Raw genomic sequence first — 19,837 nt, forward strand, 5'->3', positions numbered from 1 at the left:
TCTGAGGGCACTTGGGAGTATACCTGGAAACTTCATCTTGTTGTGCTGATCAGTGCCTAGCTCTTTTGCAAAGTCACTGCAAAGTAAGTACATGAGCTAATTAAGACCAAAATACAGTTGTAAGCAAATCCAGCTTTGTGATCAAGGGGAAGCACTAATGAATCACAGGTAAAAAGGAATTCCCTGAAACACTAATCTGAAAATAGATTTTTTTCCATGATTGAAAAATTCAGCTTCAAAAAATTATGCTTTTTCTTAAATTAAGCTTTCTCCTCATAACTTTCTTTACAGCTTCCTTTATCTGCTTGTTTCTAAGACTATAGATTATAGGATTCAAGAAAGGAGGAACTATAGAATAGAACGCAGCATTGATCATGACCTGAATTGTGGGTGAGCTGGAGTTTGGTTTCACATACACAGCAGCACCTGAGCTGAGAAAGATGGTCACCACTAGGATGTGAGGGACACAAGAGGAAAAGGCCTTTCCTTGCTCGCCCTTGGTTGGAAACTTGAGCACAGTAGAAAATATGTGAATATAAGACATGATGATGAAGACAAAGCAGCCACCGGAAATCACCACTGCGGAGATGAAAACTAAAATTTCATTGTTGAAGGTGTCAGAGCAGGAGAGCTTCAGAAGAGAGGGCATGTCATAGAAGACCACGTTGGACTGACAGAACGGCAGTCGGAATGTGTTGCCAGTGTGGAATCCTGAATAGGTCAGACCACTAAGTATGGAGGCCAGAGTCATCTGCACACAAACCCGAGGGCTCATGATCACAGTATACTGGAGGGGCTGGCAGATGGCCACATAGCGGTCACGGGCCATGACGGTGAGGAACAGCAGCTCTACTGTAGCAAATGCAAGCACAAAGAAGATCTGAGCTGCACATCCAGTCATGGATATTGTCCTGTCATCAAGCAGGAAGATGACACATGCCTTGGGGACCATGACAGAAATGTAGCACATGTCTAAGATAGACAGATTCCTAATGAAGAAATACATGGGGATGTGAAGTTTCCAACTGAAGGTGATTACTGTGACAATGAGAAGATTCCCCATCAGGGTTGCCAAGCACATCAGTAGAAACAGCATGGCATGTAAATCTCTGAGCTCCCACACATCAGAAAATCTTGTAAGCAGGAATTCAGTCACTGTGGTGGAGTTGGGCATCTTAGGAAAATGTACCTTGGCCATGGAGAGTCAGATAAATAACCCTTAAGACACATGGAGTATCCACATGTAGAAGGAATTAATCTAGCTCATATATTGCCCACATTAAAACATTTTTATTTTTTCTAATTCATTTTGGTTAATAGGATGTAATATAATGTTTCCTCATTCTCCTTTTGGTCTCTCTGCTTTTTTTATCCTTGTTTCCAGAATAGGGATACAAGTAAAATATATTTTTGAACTTGTGTTTATGTCTACTTACATTTCTATCACTTTCTAGTTATAAAATGGATCTACTTGAAGTTAAAGTTTTGCCTAGAAGATTGAAAGATTTAATATAGTTAATTTCTAGGCATCCCTGTCATTAGTCATGTTCCAGGAATGTTAATATTTAGGATAATATGAGCTTGTAGAATCTGAGTAGAGATTGAAGGGTACTATTTTATTCAGAGCTTATCAAAATATTATAACCAATTACAATCCATTTCATGGCTACTAAATTATTCCCTTTAAATGCCATCATACATTTCTTATGCCTCTCCTTGTACTTACTGAATGTGCACAGGTGCTTAGTTTTCTCTGTTCAAAATAATCACTTGCAACTCTTGATAGGTAGATATTACCTGTGGGGAGAACTATATATTAATAATATCAGGGTCACTAAATTTAATATACTTATTCTTGCTTTGTGTCAAATACTATTATCTTTTCCCATAAAATCTGAACATATTTCAGAACTTGAATAAGCTGATATAGACATTTCTTGATGTGTGGTTTGTTAGTGGATGTTGTACTCACACCTGAGTCCTTCATAAAATTCCTTTTCACAATCACCCTTAGCAAAGCCCTTACTTAACCCTCAAGTGCAGAATGTTTTCTTTTGAAGTTCCTTCAGCTGTGAGTCATATTTTAACTCATGTCATCAAAATGGGAATGGCTTGCCTTGTTGCCTTGAAACCACAGAATGTGCCTTTCAGACTTGCTTACCCAGCCTCTCTAATCCTCAGTGCTAATGCACTTCACCTTCCTGCTCCTTGTTCCTTTTCTCCTGACAAATGTAACTACTTCTAGAGAAGCTCTGCTCCCTGTAAGAAGGCAGGATGCCTGTTACTTTCAGACTGACCTCCCGAGCTCAGGAATAAAAGCTTTCTGTCTTTACTCCTCTTTGTTTCAGGGTTCCTCAAAAAACTACTTCAACAAGAAGTTGTTCTTGTTTTACACCAAGTTTACTGAAAACTTACTGACATTCTTGTATCATTAATTTGATTAAAAATAGCTAACTTCAATATTTATAGGAAGTTCTAACCTGTTAAAGCCAGCTTCATGAAGAAGTTCAGACCTTAAAAATAATTGCTTACATTCTTTTCTTACTAAATTCCAAATGAGACTTTTTCTACCATATTAAAAAATTCAACAGGATTTCACAGTTGGAACACAGAGTGAACATATTTTATTATTTCACCATCCCCAATCAATTGTAGGTTTCTAGCTTGAATTTATAATGTGGCAGCAAAGCAGAGTTAAATCTTTGCAGATTACAGGAGAAGGTATGTTTTATATCTGACTCAGCCATTTATTTACTCTGTATGAGAGCTTCACATATATCTTTGGTTCTCAATTTCCTTTTCTAAAAAAATTGTAAAAATACCGACTTCATGAATAAATATTTGTGAAAGTAATTAGATATTCTTATAATGGTAGCAATGCTAATGGAAAATAAACTAATAAGTAATAAATTTTTAAAAGGGGGGAGGTTGGGCTTTATCTAACTTCCATCTCAAATTCATATTACTCTCTTTTTTTTCAGAAGCAAACAAAGAAGTATATGAAAGACAGCACTCTGAATTCAAAAATGCAATTTTCTTTTAGACCAAGTATGACATTGTAAAAGGTTATGCACATGTGAATACAGTTTATAACTATGACTATTCTTAACTAGTATACAGATTATAGGAGGATAACTCACAAAGTTATGTTCTTCTCAGATAACTGGGTTATCTGTATGTGTTTATATCAAATTGTAAAAACAAATTTTTTTTTTGCCTTTTCCACAAAGACTTAAAGACTTAGAAGACATTTTGATAAGTAATATATTAATTTATCTATTGATTGAGACGTTCTCACAATATTTATTTGTAATATCTATCTTTAAAGATATTTTAGGGTGAATTATGTGCAGGCAATTGTCTGGAAGCTGTGGAACTTAAGTATCAACAATGCTTACATGGTTTTCATGATATGTTGTAAGAAAGTCCTAGAATTATACCTGAAGTATAAGGGGTCATTTGCACAATTTATTTTTATGACACTTATTCACTACATACTACTGACTGCATCTAGTAGAGTGCTGGGTAAAAAGAAAATAATTTGAAATAATTTTTGAAATTAATTAATTTGCAATAGTACACATAAATCATTGTTTATATTCTTTTTAGGTAAAATACTTCCCATCAGAATTAGATCCAAGTATAAACTGAAATTAGCATTCTGCCTACTGAAGCTCTGCTCAGTGTGCAGAGTCGTTCCTGCCCCTGCTCCACCTGGTGCTGCAACCAGCTCACTCTTTGCTTCCATGAACAGCTCTGAATTCTGCTAAAACTACTTGCATTGAGTTTATTTCATTGAATGCAAAAGAAGAGATTTGTCTCATTGGGTGAGTATCGCTTATATTTATACATATACATATTTTTGTCATAGTCCCCTTGACAGCTTTCTCTCAAAAAATCAACTAAGCAGTACAGGAAAGAAATGCAGGTGATTCTTGGAGGGAAGGGAAGGAAGAGAGAAAAAAAAAGAGTTGATAACAAAGTCTCAAAAGTTAATTTTGCTTATTACTGACACTGGATAAACAAATAAAGATTTCTGATGAGGGTCCACTGATGCTTTACCTAGGCAAGGATGAGTGGCGTAGTTAGTAGATATGACTGACATCCTGTCTGGAAGCTTTCTCTAGTAACAGGAGCTTTCGTGTTAAGTTTTATATCCAAATGGGGGTCTCCAATGGCATCACAGAAAACCCCTGGGAGCCCAGGCTTTGGCACCACTAACAGCCAGTGCCCACAGGTAATTCCAAAGAGATAATTGCTTCTAGATGGTTAGGGAACAGGACCCAAGTAAAATCTGTCCGTGAACAGCACTTGTCTATAAGATATATCTTAAGGTGAAATGCCTGTGGATCTTAGTGACCAAAGAGCAGAGAAGACCCAGAGCCTGGCTCAGCCCAGTCCCAGGACACTGAGGTTTCCTGCTCGTCCTGAGGATTTTCCTCTCAGGAATAGACTGATTTTCACTAGTCAAGACAACTCATGGTACTGTTAGGGATGACAAAACAGTCTTTCTGAAAATGTCCAAAGTATATCTGAGCCCGGTGCCAAAGCCCATAACAGCAGCCTGTGAGCTGGACGGTCATCACGTTGTTTTATCTCTGATAACTCAGTAGCTCAGCATGTTAGCACATTAACAATGGTGTCCACCCTCAAGTGCCATTTGAGGATAGGACTAAGTGGAACATGTAACCATTTAGACTAGTACCCAGCACAACGTGCATACATATTAGGAAGCACTACAATAACTGTTCAGTCTCCACAACAATGCTATAGGTGGGTCATTTTTATCGCGTTAGGAAAGCAAAAAGCCTCAGTACATTTCTTAGAGGTGCTATGTACCTTATTGTCATTGATTCCCAGTTTAATTCAACTGTAAGTAGACAACATATACTTTATTTCAAACTACTCAACACATACTTGAATGTACTTTCTGCACCATTAGGAGTTAGTCAACTATACTGTTCAAAACTTTTATACCTTTCCTAATGGCTATCCCATGATGATTACACTGGCTGAATTGTTTCGACATATCCAGGTATAATTTTGACTATTTTATGTTATACTTGTGATATAACATGTTAGGCATTATATATTTGAAAGGCATGATAATAGGTGAATATAAATTGAACAGTGTTTGTGTATCATGATGCAAAAATAACCTTAATATTGAGCCTTCATGTATGCACCGTTTGATAAGAATGTAGCCTTTGATGTTTTCAAATTGTATGTACAACAGAAAATCATGTTCTTAAAGCTAATCCATGCCTCTGTGTATAAAACTATGGTTAATAGGATGTTTTGATTAGGTTGCTTCAGTTCAGGCATGATCCAATGTGAGTCTTAATCCTTTTAATGGAGACCTTTATAAACAAGATGAATATGGAATTAAAGGAGAAAAACAACAGAATAAAAAAAAACTGGAAGAAATTAAACCTGGAAAAGAAGGGGGAGACCAGCAGATGCTGACATGTGTCTTGCCACAGAACAGAGTCCAGGATCACCGCAGCCAGGCTCCCTGGAGAAAACATCTCCCGATGATGCCTTGATTTGCATATTTTTCTCAGCCTCAAAACTGTAAGATTGTGAACTAATAAATTTCTATTTTTAATGGACAGCCCCATTTTATGGTACCTGCCTGAGCAGCTTAGCGAACTAAAATGCAGCAGTATAGCAGTATAGCCACAGCAGCTTTTGGCTTGTGTTGTATCTATATCTATATAATTTATATCTATATCCATATCTATATTCATATTGTTTTAAATATATTATCAATGTACACAGTTTGAATATATTTCAAATAGTCTTTCTTATCCACAGAAAGGTCTTACATATACTTTAAGTCTTATATAGGTAAATAATAATGTGATGATATTAATACCCTAAGTGCAGTTTCTTCACATGGTGTATGTTCAATCCTGCCATCAGGATGCAGGATTTAAAACTGGGAAAGTTATTCATTGACATCCCATCCCTCCAATCATCAACACCTTCAATGATATTAATACATTTATTTGATCATTACTCTATAGTGTCTTCTTGGACATTCATATTTTCTAGAGTTCATAGTGATTATATGAATGAGAGTTGGTTCAATAGGAATGTATTCAGCCTCCAGAAATAGAATGATTGTTTTTGTTTTGTTTTGGTAGATGCTTCTTATCAGATTAAAGATATTCCATTCAAAAATTTCCCCCCTGAGATGGCTCCCTCTTCTGTCTGCTCGCCTTCTTCTTTTTTTAGGAAGCACCAGAATGAAACCGGGGCCCCTCATGTGGGAGGCCACATCGTCTTCATCCATCACTTTTAATTTGATGAAAGTTTTTAGCTTGAATAAGTTTGACGTTTATTGTTTTTCCTACAGTCAATATTAATATCACATGTCTTCTCTTTTATTCTACTGTAACCGCACTCCAAGGGTCTTAAAAGAGATATAACAGCCACCTACAGAATCTCACTTCAATCAAGAAAGGAACCAAAATTTAAAAAATAAATAAAGGATCAAAATAACTGACCAGATCTAATCAACTGATAAAAAATAAGGCAATGGTGGCGAAGGGAGTGTTTTGGTCAACTTTCCATTGAAATCATTGGAACAAGGTCCAGCTGGGGATCATAATTAAGTCAAATAAAATGGCCAGATGCTTTGGGCATTGCTGGGAGGGTCACTGGCTTAGTTTGCCCAAGGCTGCTGGCGCGCGGACCTGGGCGGCAGGAGGTAGCGGGGGCGGGCAGAGCGCCGGGAGCCTCGCCACTCGCGGGAGCCGAGGGAAGCCTTGGAGCGTAAAGGGCGGGAGCGCGGCGCTCGCTGTCGCCGCCCCCTGCCGCGGTCGCACTGCGCTGAAACCGCCCACGGAGCGATGGTTAATTACAATTTAAAAAACAACAACAAAAACAAAACAAAACAGGAAATCCCTAGAATAAATCTCTGGCAGAGCGCGATAAATATCCAAATACATGAAGTTATGTGAAGATTTCGTTGCACTAGGAGAAAGTGGTCCCTGCAAAGGAAAGGGGTAAATACAAAAACACTGTTTACTGGGAGTTCTCTTAAAACGTAAGTTAATAAACTGCTCTGAAAATTTGTGTATTATTACTTGCTGGAGTTCTTTCAGAAACCTGGAACCAAATAAAATTTGGGAATCAGAAAGTAAATTTCATGAAATTACATTTCATTTCTGCACGGAGAAGAAAATATTATTTCTTACCATGTGTATCAGGAAACTTACAGAGTGGGAAAACAAGTGATGAAAATTAATCCTAGTTATAAAATTCGAATTATATTATCATCTAAATTTCTACGGGTTTGTGATATTTCATATTTGTTTTAATATTGTCAATATCGTCTGTATTGGATGTCAAAGACAATATTGAAATATGTTTGTGTGTTATTAATTGAATCCTACTCTTTTTTTTAATCTACTCTTTAAATTCCCTTTAATATTTAGTAGGAGGGACAGTCTATGGCATTATGTATCCAATAAGACCTCCCACCTAATAAAACCATTGAGAATCTTAGAAAGTATTTAGATTGTTAGGATTTAATACAAGAAATGTCTTGGGTAGCCAGGGGTTTTTATAACATCTGCTATTACCTGTTGCATATTTTTGATAATCATTATTACATGTTTTAGCAATGCCCATTGATTTTTAAACAACATGAATTTTTCTGTGGTATTTTTATTACTTAATAGAATTTAATAAAATAAGCAGTAAAATGCATGTTTTCATGGTCTGGTTTCAAAGCATGGAAACCAACCAACCAGGACTTGTAACACCTCTCTAAAGCAATGAGCAGGTCATACACCTTTCCTGGCCAAATCAGCAAAAGGAGAAATGTACCCCAAGTTAGCTTGCTTGCTGTGAAGTTCTCTGCCTAACTGTACTAATCAGTTGTCTAGAGAAGGATAAAATGATGTTCATCTGCTGCTAATTGAATTGTCACATTTTTTTTTTGGTTTTTTTTTTTAAAATATTTATTTATTATTATTTTTTTAAATTACATTTAAAAAAATATATGAGGTCCCATTCAACCCCACCGCCCCCGCCCCCCACTCCCCCCACAGCAACACTCTCTCCCATCATCATGATACATCCATTGCACCTGGTAAGTTCATCTCTGAGCATCACTGCACCCCATAGTCAATGGTCCACATCATAGCCCAGACTCTCTCACGTTCCATCCAGTGGGCCCTGGGGGGATCTACAGTGTCCCGTAATTGTCCGTGAAGCACTATCCAGGACAACTCCACGTCCCAAAAACGCCTCCACATCTCATCTCTTCCTCCCGTTCCCCACACCCAGCAGCCCCCATGGCTACCGTTCCCACACCCATTCCACATTTTCTCTGTGGACATTGGATTGGTTGTGTCCATTGCACACCTATGTCAAGTGAGGGCTTAGATTGCACATGGGTACTGGATGCACTCTTCCCGCTTCTAGTTGTAGACACTCTAGGCTCCATGTTGTGGTGGTTGACCTTCTTCAACTCCATGTTAGCTGAGTGGAGTAAGTCCAATAAGTCAAAGTGTAGGAGCTGAAGTCTGTTGAGGCTCTGGGCCTGGGTGTCATATTATCAGTCCAGAGATTCAAATCCCCTACATATATCTTAAACCCAGCACCAACTACAATTCCAATAAAGTAGCATGCAAGTCTTGTGAAAAGAGATCCCCTCTGAGTCCATTTCCATCACGCAGAAACACCAGCTCCAAAGAAGGGCCATCTGTCATGGCAGTGAACCCCTTCTGCCATGACCATAAAACCCGTGGGTCTCTTTATCCCTCAAAAGAACCAATACCTGGGGTTGTATCTACCTTATCTGTCTCTTAGACTCTGTTCAGTTGTACATAGGGGTATTCCTTCTGACAACCTCCAGACTCTTTGAGACTCACAGCCTTATAATCTCATTTCTCCTTTCCATTTCCCCCTTACATTAGGTCAAACCGCTTCCCGAAGTCATGTTATTATATGTAGACAGGTATATTCTGCTGTTCCGCATTGAATCTTTGATTCAAGGTCATTTTCTAGTTTCTTCTTCAGCTGGTATGTGGTAGTGATCCCTCGGTGCCAGGAAGGCTCATCCCCGGGTGTCGTGTCCCACGCTGGGGGGAATGCATCACATCTACACGCTGAGTTTGGCTGTGAGAGTGGCCACATTTGAGTAACATGAAGGCTGTCAGGAGGAAACCCCCAGACACAATGCTACTCTAGGCCTTGTTCTTATTGCAGGTGCATAGGCTCAAAAGTGTAGCCATTAGTATCAAGAGCCCACTGTTGGGCCCTCCTTCCTTCCTGGTTCTTGCCGTTGCACCTGGAGGATTGCCGCTGCTCTCCCAGGGCCCACAACAGTGACCCCCCGGCCAGGAGCCCAGTACCCCCCCAGCTGTTGTTTTTAATTGTTTCCACTATGAGTATATATAGACATTACCATATACCCTGGGCATATGCCCTGTATTGTCACATTTTTAATGTTTTTAAAAGGTAACAATATCATATAGATATACCATTTATATTTTTACTAAAAAGCTTTTAGTAAGTCAAAAATTTTCTTTCAATTTCTGGTAATTTAGAATTGAAGGCATATAATATCCATTAAAAAGAAATGTATTATTTGCATGCAATATCAATATATACATCTCTATTTATGTCTATCTACCTATATCTATTGATCTATCTACCTATCTATAACACTATATATTGTGGAATTCCTTAATGGTTAATCAAATACTGATGGATTCAGTCATCAACAAATGATTGGTAATTACACCTATAAAAATGGCACATACACCATTAGACAATGAGACCTCTCCTAGTTAGCCCGTTACCTGTTATCAACCCTCCCTTGTCTCCTTAGAAAAGTCCTCTACTTCCCATTAGATCATAGCTGCTGACTACAGCAGTTTCACCTGTAATTGTAAATTTCATATTAGCTTATTTCCTTACATTGACATATTATCTTATGTTAGCTGAGCAATTTACAATTGTTGTAACCTATAGCCAAAGGCTTGCTCCCAGCAGGCTTCGGTCAGTTTTCAAGGGCTTTGGGGGCAGTTGTTTACACACTCTCTATTAACCATAATTATGACATAACTCACCAATATCTGCCAACAACACTATCCCCACCTCCTTTTGTGTAGATCCCATGAAAGTTCTAAATTCTTTAGACTTATTGAGAGAGACCTGTCTCCATACTTGTCACCATGCAATAAACTCTCTTTTTGAAAAACCCAGCATCACTGGATTTGCCTGTCATGCTCATTGAAATATGAACCCACTTTTCTGGCAACAGTATAACTTTGGAAATTTTGAATGATTTGCTTTTACCTTCATATTTACTGAATAAGTATTTAATAAAAGTATCCTTCTTCTAAGTCTTATTTTAAATTCATACATCATTAGGAAATAAGTGGACTGCATGTTTGAATTGTCTTCAGATCAGGAATAAAAAGTATTTTATCACTGCCCATTCTGAACCTAGGTCAGCTGAGGCAGCGAGGGAGCATCTTGGTTAAATGTGCCTCAGTCACTCACTCTAGACTTGACAGTAAAGTGTTAAGTTCAGGGAAGGGTTGCTGAACAGGACATGAAGGATGCATGAAGGATGAACAGAGAGAGGGACAAAGGGCATTCTTAGGTCAACTTGGCATTTCTGATTGTTCAATGCCAAAAGAGTTTCTAGTCACTTGACTGTTGTGGAAGAAATATATATACTGGAATAGTGTTAGGTCATTCATCTCACATCACCATTTGTGATTGCAATAATCTTTAAGAAGACAATGACTTAGCCAGGTTGTTGTTACAAACTGGCCTGGCAGAATGAATATCTAGGCCTTTTCCACTGACTTGGATCCATTTTCCACTTTCTCACTATGCAACCCAAGTATACAATTGACTTCCCAAGAGTATCCTAGTTCCAAATCCAAACCCTCCATATACCTCATTATTTCACTCAAATGAATTGTAAATCAAGTTCATAAAACTGAAAAAATCAAAGTATACACTGCAGAATGATGTGCAATGAGATGAAGGAGACCTGAGTCCTGGTCATTTTCTTTGTACAGCATTACTATTTGAAGTGAGGGTTAAAATTATCAATAAAATTTTTAAATGTCCATTTAAAGTTTAAAAAAATAAAAAAGGGAAGCTACAAATTAACTTGGCTCATGGTTTTTGTTGTTGTTGTTGTTTTAAAAAGAATATTGAAAGGAAGTTCTGAGGATTGCAGCCCATATGCCATTTTTTGAAAATTCTCATTGATAAATGTCAATCCAGAGTTTCAGAATGTGGGAAGGGATAAGGAGCTCCCTGGAAAATCTTGGAAATGAAGACTCAAAAATAGAAGTCTACAGTTTTGGTGATTAAAGAAGTAAAATCTATGGAAAGTAAAACACCCATTAAGCAGCTGTAGGTTTACAGAAAAAAATCATGCAGAAAGGGTTCTTAGAAACTCTCCCCCAACAGTTTTCCCTACTATACACATTTTGTATTACTGTGGTCCCTTTGTTACAATTGATGAAAAATATCATTTTAATTACATTATGATTTATAGTCCATGGTTTAATTTAGGGTTCATTCTTTTATGATCTATGGTTTTTTTAAAATATTCTTTATATATATACTAACTAAATTTCCCATTTTAAACAATACCAACTATACAATACAGTGGTGTTAATTAAATTCTCGATGTTGTAATACCTTCATCATCATGCATTAAAGAAATTTCCATCACACCAAACAGAAACTTTGTACCAAGTATTCATTAATTCCTCATTCCATAACCCACCCTTGACACTGGTAAGTTGTATTTTAATTTCTGACTTTATGAGTTTTCATATTCTAATTATTTCATAATGAGGAGTTTATACAATATTTGTACTTTTGTTTTTGGCTTATTTCACTAAACATAGTGCTTTCACTATACATCCATTCAGCAGCATGTATCAATGCTACATCCCTTTATATAACATTTTATGTAAAGCCCACTTTGTTTATCCATTCTACAGTTAATGAACATATGGGCTCCTTCCAATTTTTGACAATTGCAAATAATGGCACTATTAATACTGGTGTGCAAATAACTGATTCTGTGCATTCCATGATTATGGGTATAAACCTACAAGAGTGATTGTGAGATCATATGGTAATATTATACTTAACTTTCTGCAAAAATGCCAATATTTTCCACAATGGCTACACAATTTTATATTCCTACACAGTAAATAATTTTAAAAATGTAATAAATTACTCTATTATTAGACCGTATTTATGGAATTTAAACTCAAAATTAAAGTGTATCAATTATATACCTGTATTAAATGACATCTGAATAAAAATCTTGACAGATTTAATTCTGTACAAATTGGAAAGTATGCCCTAAAATTCCTGTGAGTCCCAAACAGCATAAACAATTCTTAGAAAATGTTTAGAAGGATTTCTATAACAGACATCAAGTCTTGCTATAAAATATTAGTAGTTCAACATTATGACATAAAGCAAAAGTAGACAAGGAAAAATGTAGCAGAATAGAGAACTCATAGGAATAATAATAATTTAAAAAACAGATACAATATGATATTGCAATGGGAGTATAAGCATATTTCATGCTTACATTATAGCACATGGTATACATGTTGGGAAAAAAATTATATTCCTATGCAACAACATATGCAAAATGAAACCAAGTGGATTAAATAATAAAATGTGGAAAACAACTGTTTCATTTTCTTATGTTGATCAAGCAAACACCATGAGATGCATCAGGTTAAGAAATGGGAATTTATTTGCTCACAGTTTTAAGGTTAGGGAAGTGCCCAAATCAAAACAGCGTCAAGGTGACGCTTTCTCCCTGAAGACTACGATGTTCTGGGGCTGGATCCTGGTGATCCTTGGTTCCTAGCCTGTGCTTGGATTGGCACATGTCAATGTCTCCTGATCTCTCCCTTCTCTTCCAGGTTCCACCGATGTTCAGCTTCTAGCTACTCATTCTGTGGCTTGCCTTTTCTGTAACTATTTCATTCTGCTTATAAAGGACTCCAGCACTAGGATTAAGACTCATCCTCATTTAAGTGAGCCCCACATTAACCTCATCAAAAGGTCCTACTCACAATGGCTTCCCACCCACAGCCATGGATTAAGTTTTAGAACATGATTTTTAGGGGTTCTGTACAACTCCAAACCACCACATGAACATTATGAGATTTTGAAAGATCTATTCAAAGTCTAATTTAGGAAAGAATTTTGTGGATTCAGTGGAGGAGGAAAAGGAAGATAGAGGAGAAAATGCAAGCAATGAAAATAAACACAATGGAATATTTGTGAATTTGCATTGAAACAAATTTATTTCTTTAAAGCCAACAAAGTAGCCCATATATTGACATCATTTGTGTTTCATTGTGTCATTCATCACTGTGAGTTCTATATCTTTAATGTACAGTGACAATTTCTTCCTTATGTTCCAGTGTCTTATTTTTTCTTTATCTTCAAAGAAACTTTAGATTACAGAAAAGTCAAATAGAAAATATAGGGGATTCCCATACATCCAACCTCTCTCCTTCTCCCATGCTCCCTTACTAATAAAATTTTCTATGTGTATGATGCATTTGCTATACTTGATGTACAAATATTGAACCATTGCTGCTAACCATGGTCAGTGGTTTACATCATGGTTAAAATTATGCACCAGACACTTTTATAGGTTTTAGCAAAATTTAAAACGCCTGTACCATTATTGCAAGATCATGCAGAACAATTCTAATGCCCTAAAAATGTCCTAAGTTCCATCTATTCTACTGTTCCCTCCCCTTTCCATCGAGACCCGATGGTAAACACCAAGTTTAAAGTTTTGAAGAATGAGGGTCATAGTTACATGCAATAATATTGAGGACTTGACATACTGATCCGTTTCCTTTTATTAGGTGGCCTGTGTTCTTCAGGGATTCTTGGGCCTCTAACTGAGAGCATGGCAGGACTCCCCAGGTTGGGAGCTGAATATTTTCCTGTTTATTGTGTGGGTCTCCACCCACTGAGATAACATCATGACAAGATGAAGTGTTTCATATTCCACAGAAGCATGCCCCAGGTGTGCCCTGTCCCACATATCCCTCACCCTTGAAGCCCTGCACCAGAAACCCTTCGATGTTCATGCTTGAGTGAAGGGAGGGCTCTTTGAGGAAGAGTAACATCATGTGGGATGCTTTTCTTAGATACTATGTGCAGGTGAGAAGGTGAACCAGAGAGACCACAAGGGAACTCTGGTATACACAGCAACAAAAAGATGGAATTGATTATTATCTTTTACGGTTTATGAGGCACAGGAGGAAAGAAAGGGCTCACACAGATGTCTTATATTACAACTGAAATGACCCAGGTGTCTTATATTACAGGTAAAATGAAAGGATAGTGAGACATAATCTGGCCTCCTTTAATTAGTCTCAGAAAAAAACTCAAAATCATTTATTAACTGTTATAGGGTGAGATTTTTAGTCAGCAATTCAAATAATGAAAGATATCCACAATCTTCTTAGTCAGCTGATACATAAAGGGCACTATAAATAGTGGTGGACTGTGCAACCAATGGACTGATGCAGAGGCTTTACTGAGCATGTCTGTAATGAACATTCACTAATCAGAAAATGAGAATATAGTCACTGGATGTGCCCAGGTAGATGTGAAAAGATATTTTACTGAAATGGTATAATTGTGAGTCAAAAATTGAAATGTTTATGCATGTAGATTTCATATTAAATCATTTAATGAACATAGAATATGTTACTCTGAAATTATCATTTTAGAAAAAATTCAGACATAAAATGAAAAGGGAAATATGTTTATCCATTCATTTCTAAATACTGTCTTTTGTCCAGTTCTGCTAAGCTGCATTCCTGATGCAAACCCATATATTGATACCAATATATGAGAATCTTCATTTAGATTTTAGCATATTTTATCATGTAATACTTTGCCTTTCACACATTAGAAGACAAGCACAATCTCACTATCTCCACTGAATCCTTCCTTATGGGTATCTCCACTTCCCAGGAGCTACAAATCTTGCAAATCCTGATGCTCTTCATGAACAATGCTATATTTGCCTAAAATACATTGCTGCCATTGTAGTTTTAACCACAGACCTACAAATCCCCAGATTTTACCTGCTTCTTCCTCCAACCTTCCCCCAGTATCATGGATAGCCCAAACCAGAACCCCCTTTATATTCAAGGATCTATATCAGAACAAATTTAAAGCCTACAATAAATATGGAGAATATCATAGATTACTACCTTAACGGGTACCTCTACATTTGAGAGAACACCAAGGTACTTGTTACTGTCACCCAGGAAGAGAATAGTAGCTGTCTTGAGTTAGAGAATTCTATTCAAATTGCATTTTTGCATTCACCTTTAATATAAATGCTTATACCAAGTAATAAAGTGTTAAGAATTGAGCATAACTGCAGAATAAGAACATAAGAAAACAACAGTACTGAAATCTGTGCTTAAGCTGTCTTCTTCATTGAAAAGTTGACTATAAGATCCTGGTCTTCCATAAAGAATATCCCTTGGGTGTTTTGTTCTCTCCATTTGATCTGGTTGAAAAAGTGCATGCCACTTTGGAGTCATTCAAGCTTTCTGCATGATGGAGAACAAGTATTTATGGAGTGGAGCATGTGGAAGGGGACAGTCTAAGCACAGCCTGCCTCCTTTCCATGGAACCCACAGATATCTCCTGTCCTCAGAAGCTGGTGTGTCAACCTGGCAGGAGAAAATAAAATACCCTAATAGATAAGGGGATTGCTGGTATATTTTTTCTCCTTTTGCCCAAATAGATGTAAATATTCACTGGAGATCATCTCACTCTGATGGACGTGTTTTGTCCCATCCATTTTACACCCTAATATATATGCCCCTGGAGGGGAAGGAATGGAATTCTTCACATAGGACATGCAAACACAAGGAGTGTTGCTCCATATACATCTCTCTCTGCATTGGCCACAGATTGAGACCTGTTGGCTATGGATAACTGATGCCTGCTGGTGAAGCTGAGCTTGCTCTACCTTTTCTCCATGTCAATAAAACATTGCTCCATCCAGTGCTATGTGAGATGTGCTTCCGTTGGTGACACGGACACCTATATTGGAATTGGCTGACATTTCTTTAGATGTCTTTCTTTCTGAATGACAGCTTTTTGCAGTCAGCTGGATCACCAAAAGGTACACCATGGCATAGGGGAGGATCAAGGGATTGACAGTTCAGTCATCCCAGGACTGTGCTGGCTCCCTAGGAGGTGATAGGCTCACTGAGCATCTGGCCTCCCTCTGGCCATGTGGGGACAAGTGGGTGAATTAATGCAGCAAATAAGGGTAGAGATGAGAAAGGTGGGTTCTAGGAATAGTAGGGAAACTATTCCTTGGCTCCTGGGTGCCCGTAGGCTACCCCACAATGACCTGACTCTCAAAGGAGCTCAAGGTTCCCAATTAACTCCAGAGAACAGTCTGTGGCCCCCTGTGGGGAGCTTCACCAGCTCTGGCTTGCTTGCAGGCTCCAGGTTTGGCCTGTTCTCATTCATTGAACAACTACTGATGGCATTGCTACAAACCAAACTGATAATGAGGACTTTATCTGAGAGCAACATATGGATGATAAGACAGACACCTGCAGAAGTCAGGGAGGATCATGCAGCTTGGCTGAAACATTTATTTGAAGAGAGGACTTGCAAACTCAAATTTCTAGGGCTGAGAGAAGCAGTTTGGGAAAATTAACTACTGACCCTCTGCTACAATATATTTCTGCCCATATTGAACAGGAAAACTGACAGGGTGGAGATATAGACAAGTTCATGCTGCTTTTAGTCTGGGCTGCTGGAAGCATGAAAGTGATTTTTCCAACTAAAGGGGACTTCCCAAACAGAAAAACCCCATGGAAAGCTGTTCATCAGTTTACAGCCTAAAGGTAAAGGTGGTAGAGACTTGACCATAAAACGTGGCACACGGGCAGGCTGTGGATGAGATGATCCTGTCTAGGACTACAATGGAAGTGTTCATAAAAGAGGGTCTTTGCTAATTGGCGGGCCCCCTGTCCCATTTGCTGTTCCCAGGGATGACAGAGGGGGAGGGTAAGAAAGCTCCACCATCACATCCAGCTCCAGGGTAGAAATGACAGAGAGTTGTCAGCCCCTTTCACTGAGGCAGGCTAGGGGGTGCAGGATAAGGAGCTGAGCCATGGGAAGCTGCCCCCAAAGGGCTCTAAGAGGAACACAAAGAGCAACCAGGGCAAGACAGAGGAGGGGCTGGGCCTTCCTGCAGGCAGTGTGGCTTTGGTCACTAAACAGTAGATAAATGGGCTGGAAGGCAGTAGAATTCCCATGGGAGAAGAACTCCACAGCACCACTGGGCAAAGGGGTCCCTCTAAGCTGGGGCTTCAGGCCCTGGTACAGCCCTAAAGGAGCAGGAAGAAGCGCTCACAGGATGAGGAGGTCCAGAATCCAGCATTTCCACCCTCTGAGGCCCTAAACACAGCCAGGACTGGGAAATGATAGTTACTGAGGCCTCCCTGTGCCCAGACCAGGACAGAGAGGACAATTGAGTGTGAGCATGATGTGTTCAATAGGAGGGAGGACAAATCACCTCACCTGGTCCCTGACCTTATTCCCTCACAGCATGGCTAAAGGAGGAGTCAAGTTCCTCTGCTTCAGCTCAGGTTGAAGGACTAAAGGGGGACCCAGACCTACCTGGAGCTCTTAGGTGCAGGAGCCCAAGTGACAAGCCCTAGGGCCCCTCAGGGCAAGTGCAGTCTAGCAGCACTGGGGGCTGAGTGGATGCAGTGACCAAGACAGTGAGGGCACATGTGGGTGGCCCTTTGGGCATTTCAGGCACCAGTGGCCATGGTTCCAGCGCTGAGTGCAGTGTAAGTCCTGGCATTCAGGCTGCCTGCTCCAGGCGCCAGCACCACCTCCTGAGGGGTAGCCCCTCACAGTGAGGAATTTGAGCAGCAACTGCAGGGTGTGTCCACTCCTCCACCCCCAGAGTTGCCAGAGCCCTGACAATGTTTTCCAATAAAGTAGTTCTACCCCCCAGTGGAAAAATGGATGTAGCTCTGTTGGTTCAAGACTTGCTGCAGGCAGGAGTGCTGAGAACCACCTTTAGCAGTTTACCCTCACAGGCTGGCCTATATAAAAAGCCTAAGGTAGTTGCAGACTGTCACCTTTAGACCCTGCAGTAGCCTCTCCTACATTTGTCTTTTTTTTTTTCAACCTTCATGTTTGCAAAGTCTGAGAAATTTATTGCTTTTTCATTATTCATTGTCTTTGCAATTTTAGCCCTATTCTTCCTTCTCTTCCTTCATAAATATATATATTCTACATGCACTACTCTGAGTTAATTGAATTAAATTATGTTTAAGCCTCTTCATTTTGATGAAATGATTTTTCATTTTTACATGCAAAGCTGTAAATATATTTGCATTTGTGCATATATCATTAGCCCAGTGACCCTAAAACTTATTTTCTTGTATAGGAAAAAAATGTGCTTCTTATGGGTTTCCTGTGATTTGGGGTTTTAGAAAGAAATGATAACTGCCACAATGTTCCATATGAATGCTGTAAAATTAATTTGACGGAGTGGAAAGAACATCTGAGAGTTCCATAAAGTCCAAGTGCACAAGGAATCATAAATACCTGAGGCAGGCTAGTGTAGAGAAAGGGGGAAGGTGGCTGGCTCTGTAGACAACAGGATGACAGACCAGATGGCCATGAGACCACACTCAGAAATCTTCCGAGAGGAGGTCCTGGCAATGATAGTGTCATTCTGGACTAGGGGGAAAGCCCCGGGTATCCTAAAAAGACCTCATCTTTGGCCTCCTGAGAACTGGCAGGTGGGCAACCAATCAGAACAGCAAACAGCTTGGGTCTCACCCTCAAAATCATGAAGGTGAAGGAGGAAAGACTTTGAAAAGACCTGACCTGGGGCCCCACGCTTGTAACTCACCCTGCAGTTCCCCCCACGGTCCATGTCCCAGCATGGATCATGTACTTCCTTGTTTTCTTGTTTTAACAAACTCTTTACTCCCTTGCCTACTCTATGGCAAGTCCTTACATTCTTTTATGTGACATAGGCCAAGAACCTAGAAGCCCAGGAACCAGAGCCATCCGGTAACATACCCACTTTAAAAAACCCTCTGTACTCTATTATTTGTTTCCATTTTCTTTAGGGTAATGTCTGGTGCTCTAGAATTCTTAATGCAAGCCTGATTCCAACATGCAGATAAGAACTGTCCTCTAATGATTTTTCCATGATTCTATATTTATGTTTTTAATATATTCTTTTAGATCTACAACTTCTGCCTTGCACTGCAGTCTCATCTAAATATGTATTTTTTGTTCCACATCTTTAGGATATTTTTAGCTATTTTGTTCACTATTATTAGTAGTATAGTATTACAATTAGCTGCAAAATGTCTCTATTTATAAATTACTGTAATCACATACACATACACAGGAACACATAAACAATATTAGATACAACAGTTAGAGATAGATGATAGATAGATAGATGATAGATGATAGATAGATGATAATTGATGGATATGACACGTAGATATACTAAGAGTAATGTTTTTGAAGGTAGCTTTACACATTTAGAATATTCTGCCTTGAACTGAGCATGAAACTAAATTTTATTCTTCTAAATGAAGACAATTATTATTTTAAAATCAGTAATATAGCAAATAACAAAGTAGGATAAGTGATGAAAATGCAGAAATTTGAAACCATAGGTAATTTTTCCAGACTAATTTCAAATTATATAAAAATAGAAAGATATGTAATAGGTGCAATTAATTTTGTGACT

General features: G+C 38.6%; 1 protein-coding gene across 1 annotated transcript; it reads right to left on the minus strand.

The window, feature by feature from the left end:
- Positions 1–235: 235 nt before the first annotated feature.
- On the minus strand, positions 236–1,174 carry LOC101422449 (olfactory receptor 14C36-like). The gene has a single exon (XM_023588601.2). The coding sequence runs from the start codon at positions 1,172–1,174 to the stop codon at positions 236–238; it is 939 nt and encodes a 312-aa protein (XP_023444369.2).
- Positions 1,175–19,837: the final 18,663 nt, after the last annotated feature.

This window comes from Dasypus novemcinctus, chromosome 21 (assembly GCF_030445035.2).
Source record: "Dasypus novemcinctus isolate mDasNov1 chromosome 21, mDasNov1.1.hap2, whole genome shotgun sequence".
Classification (NCBI taxonomy): domain Eukaryota; kingdom Metazoa; phylum Chordata; class Mammalia; order Cingulata; family Dasypodidae; genus Dasypus; species Dasypus novemcinctus.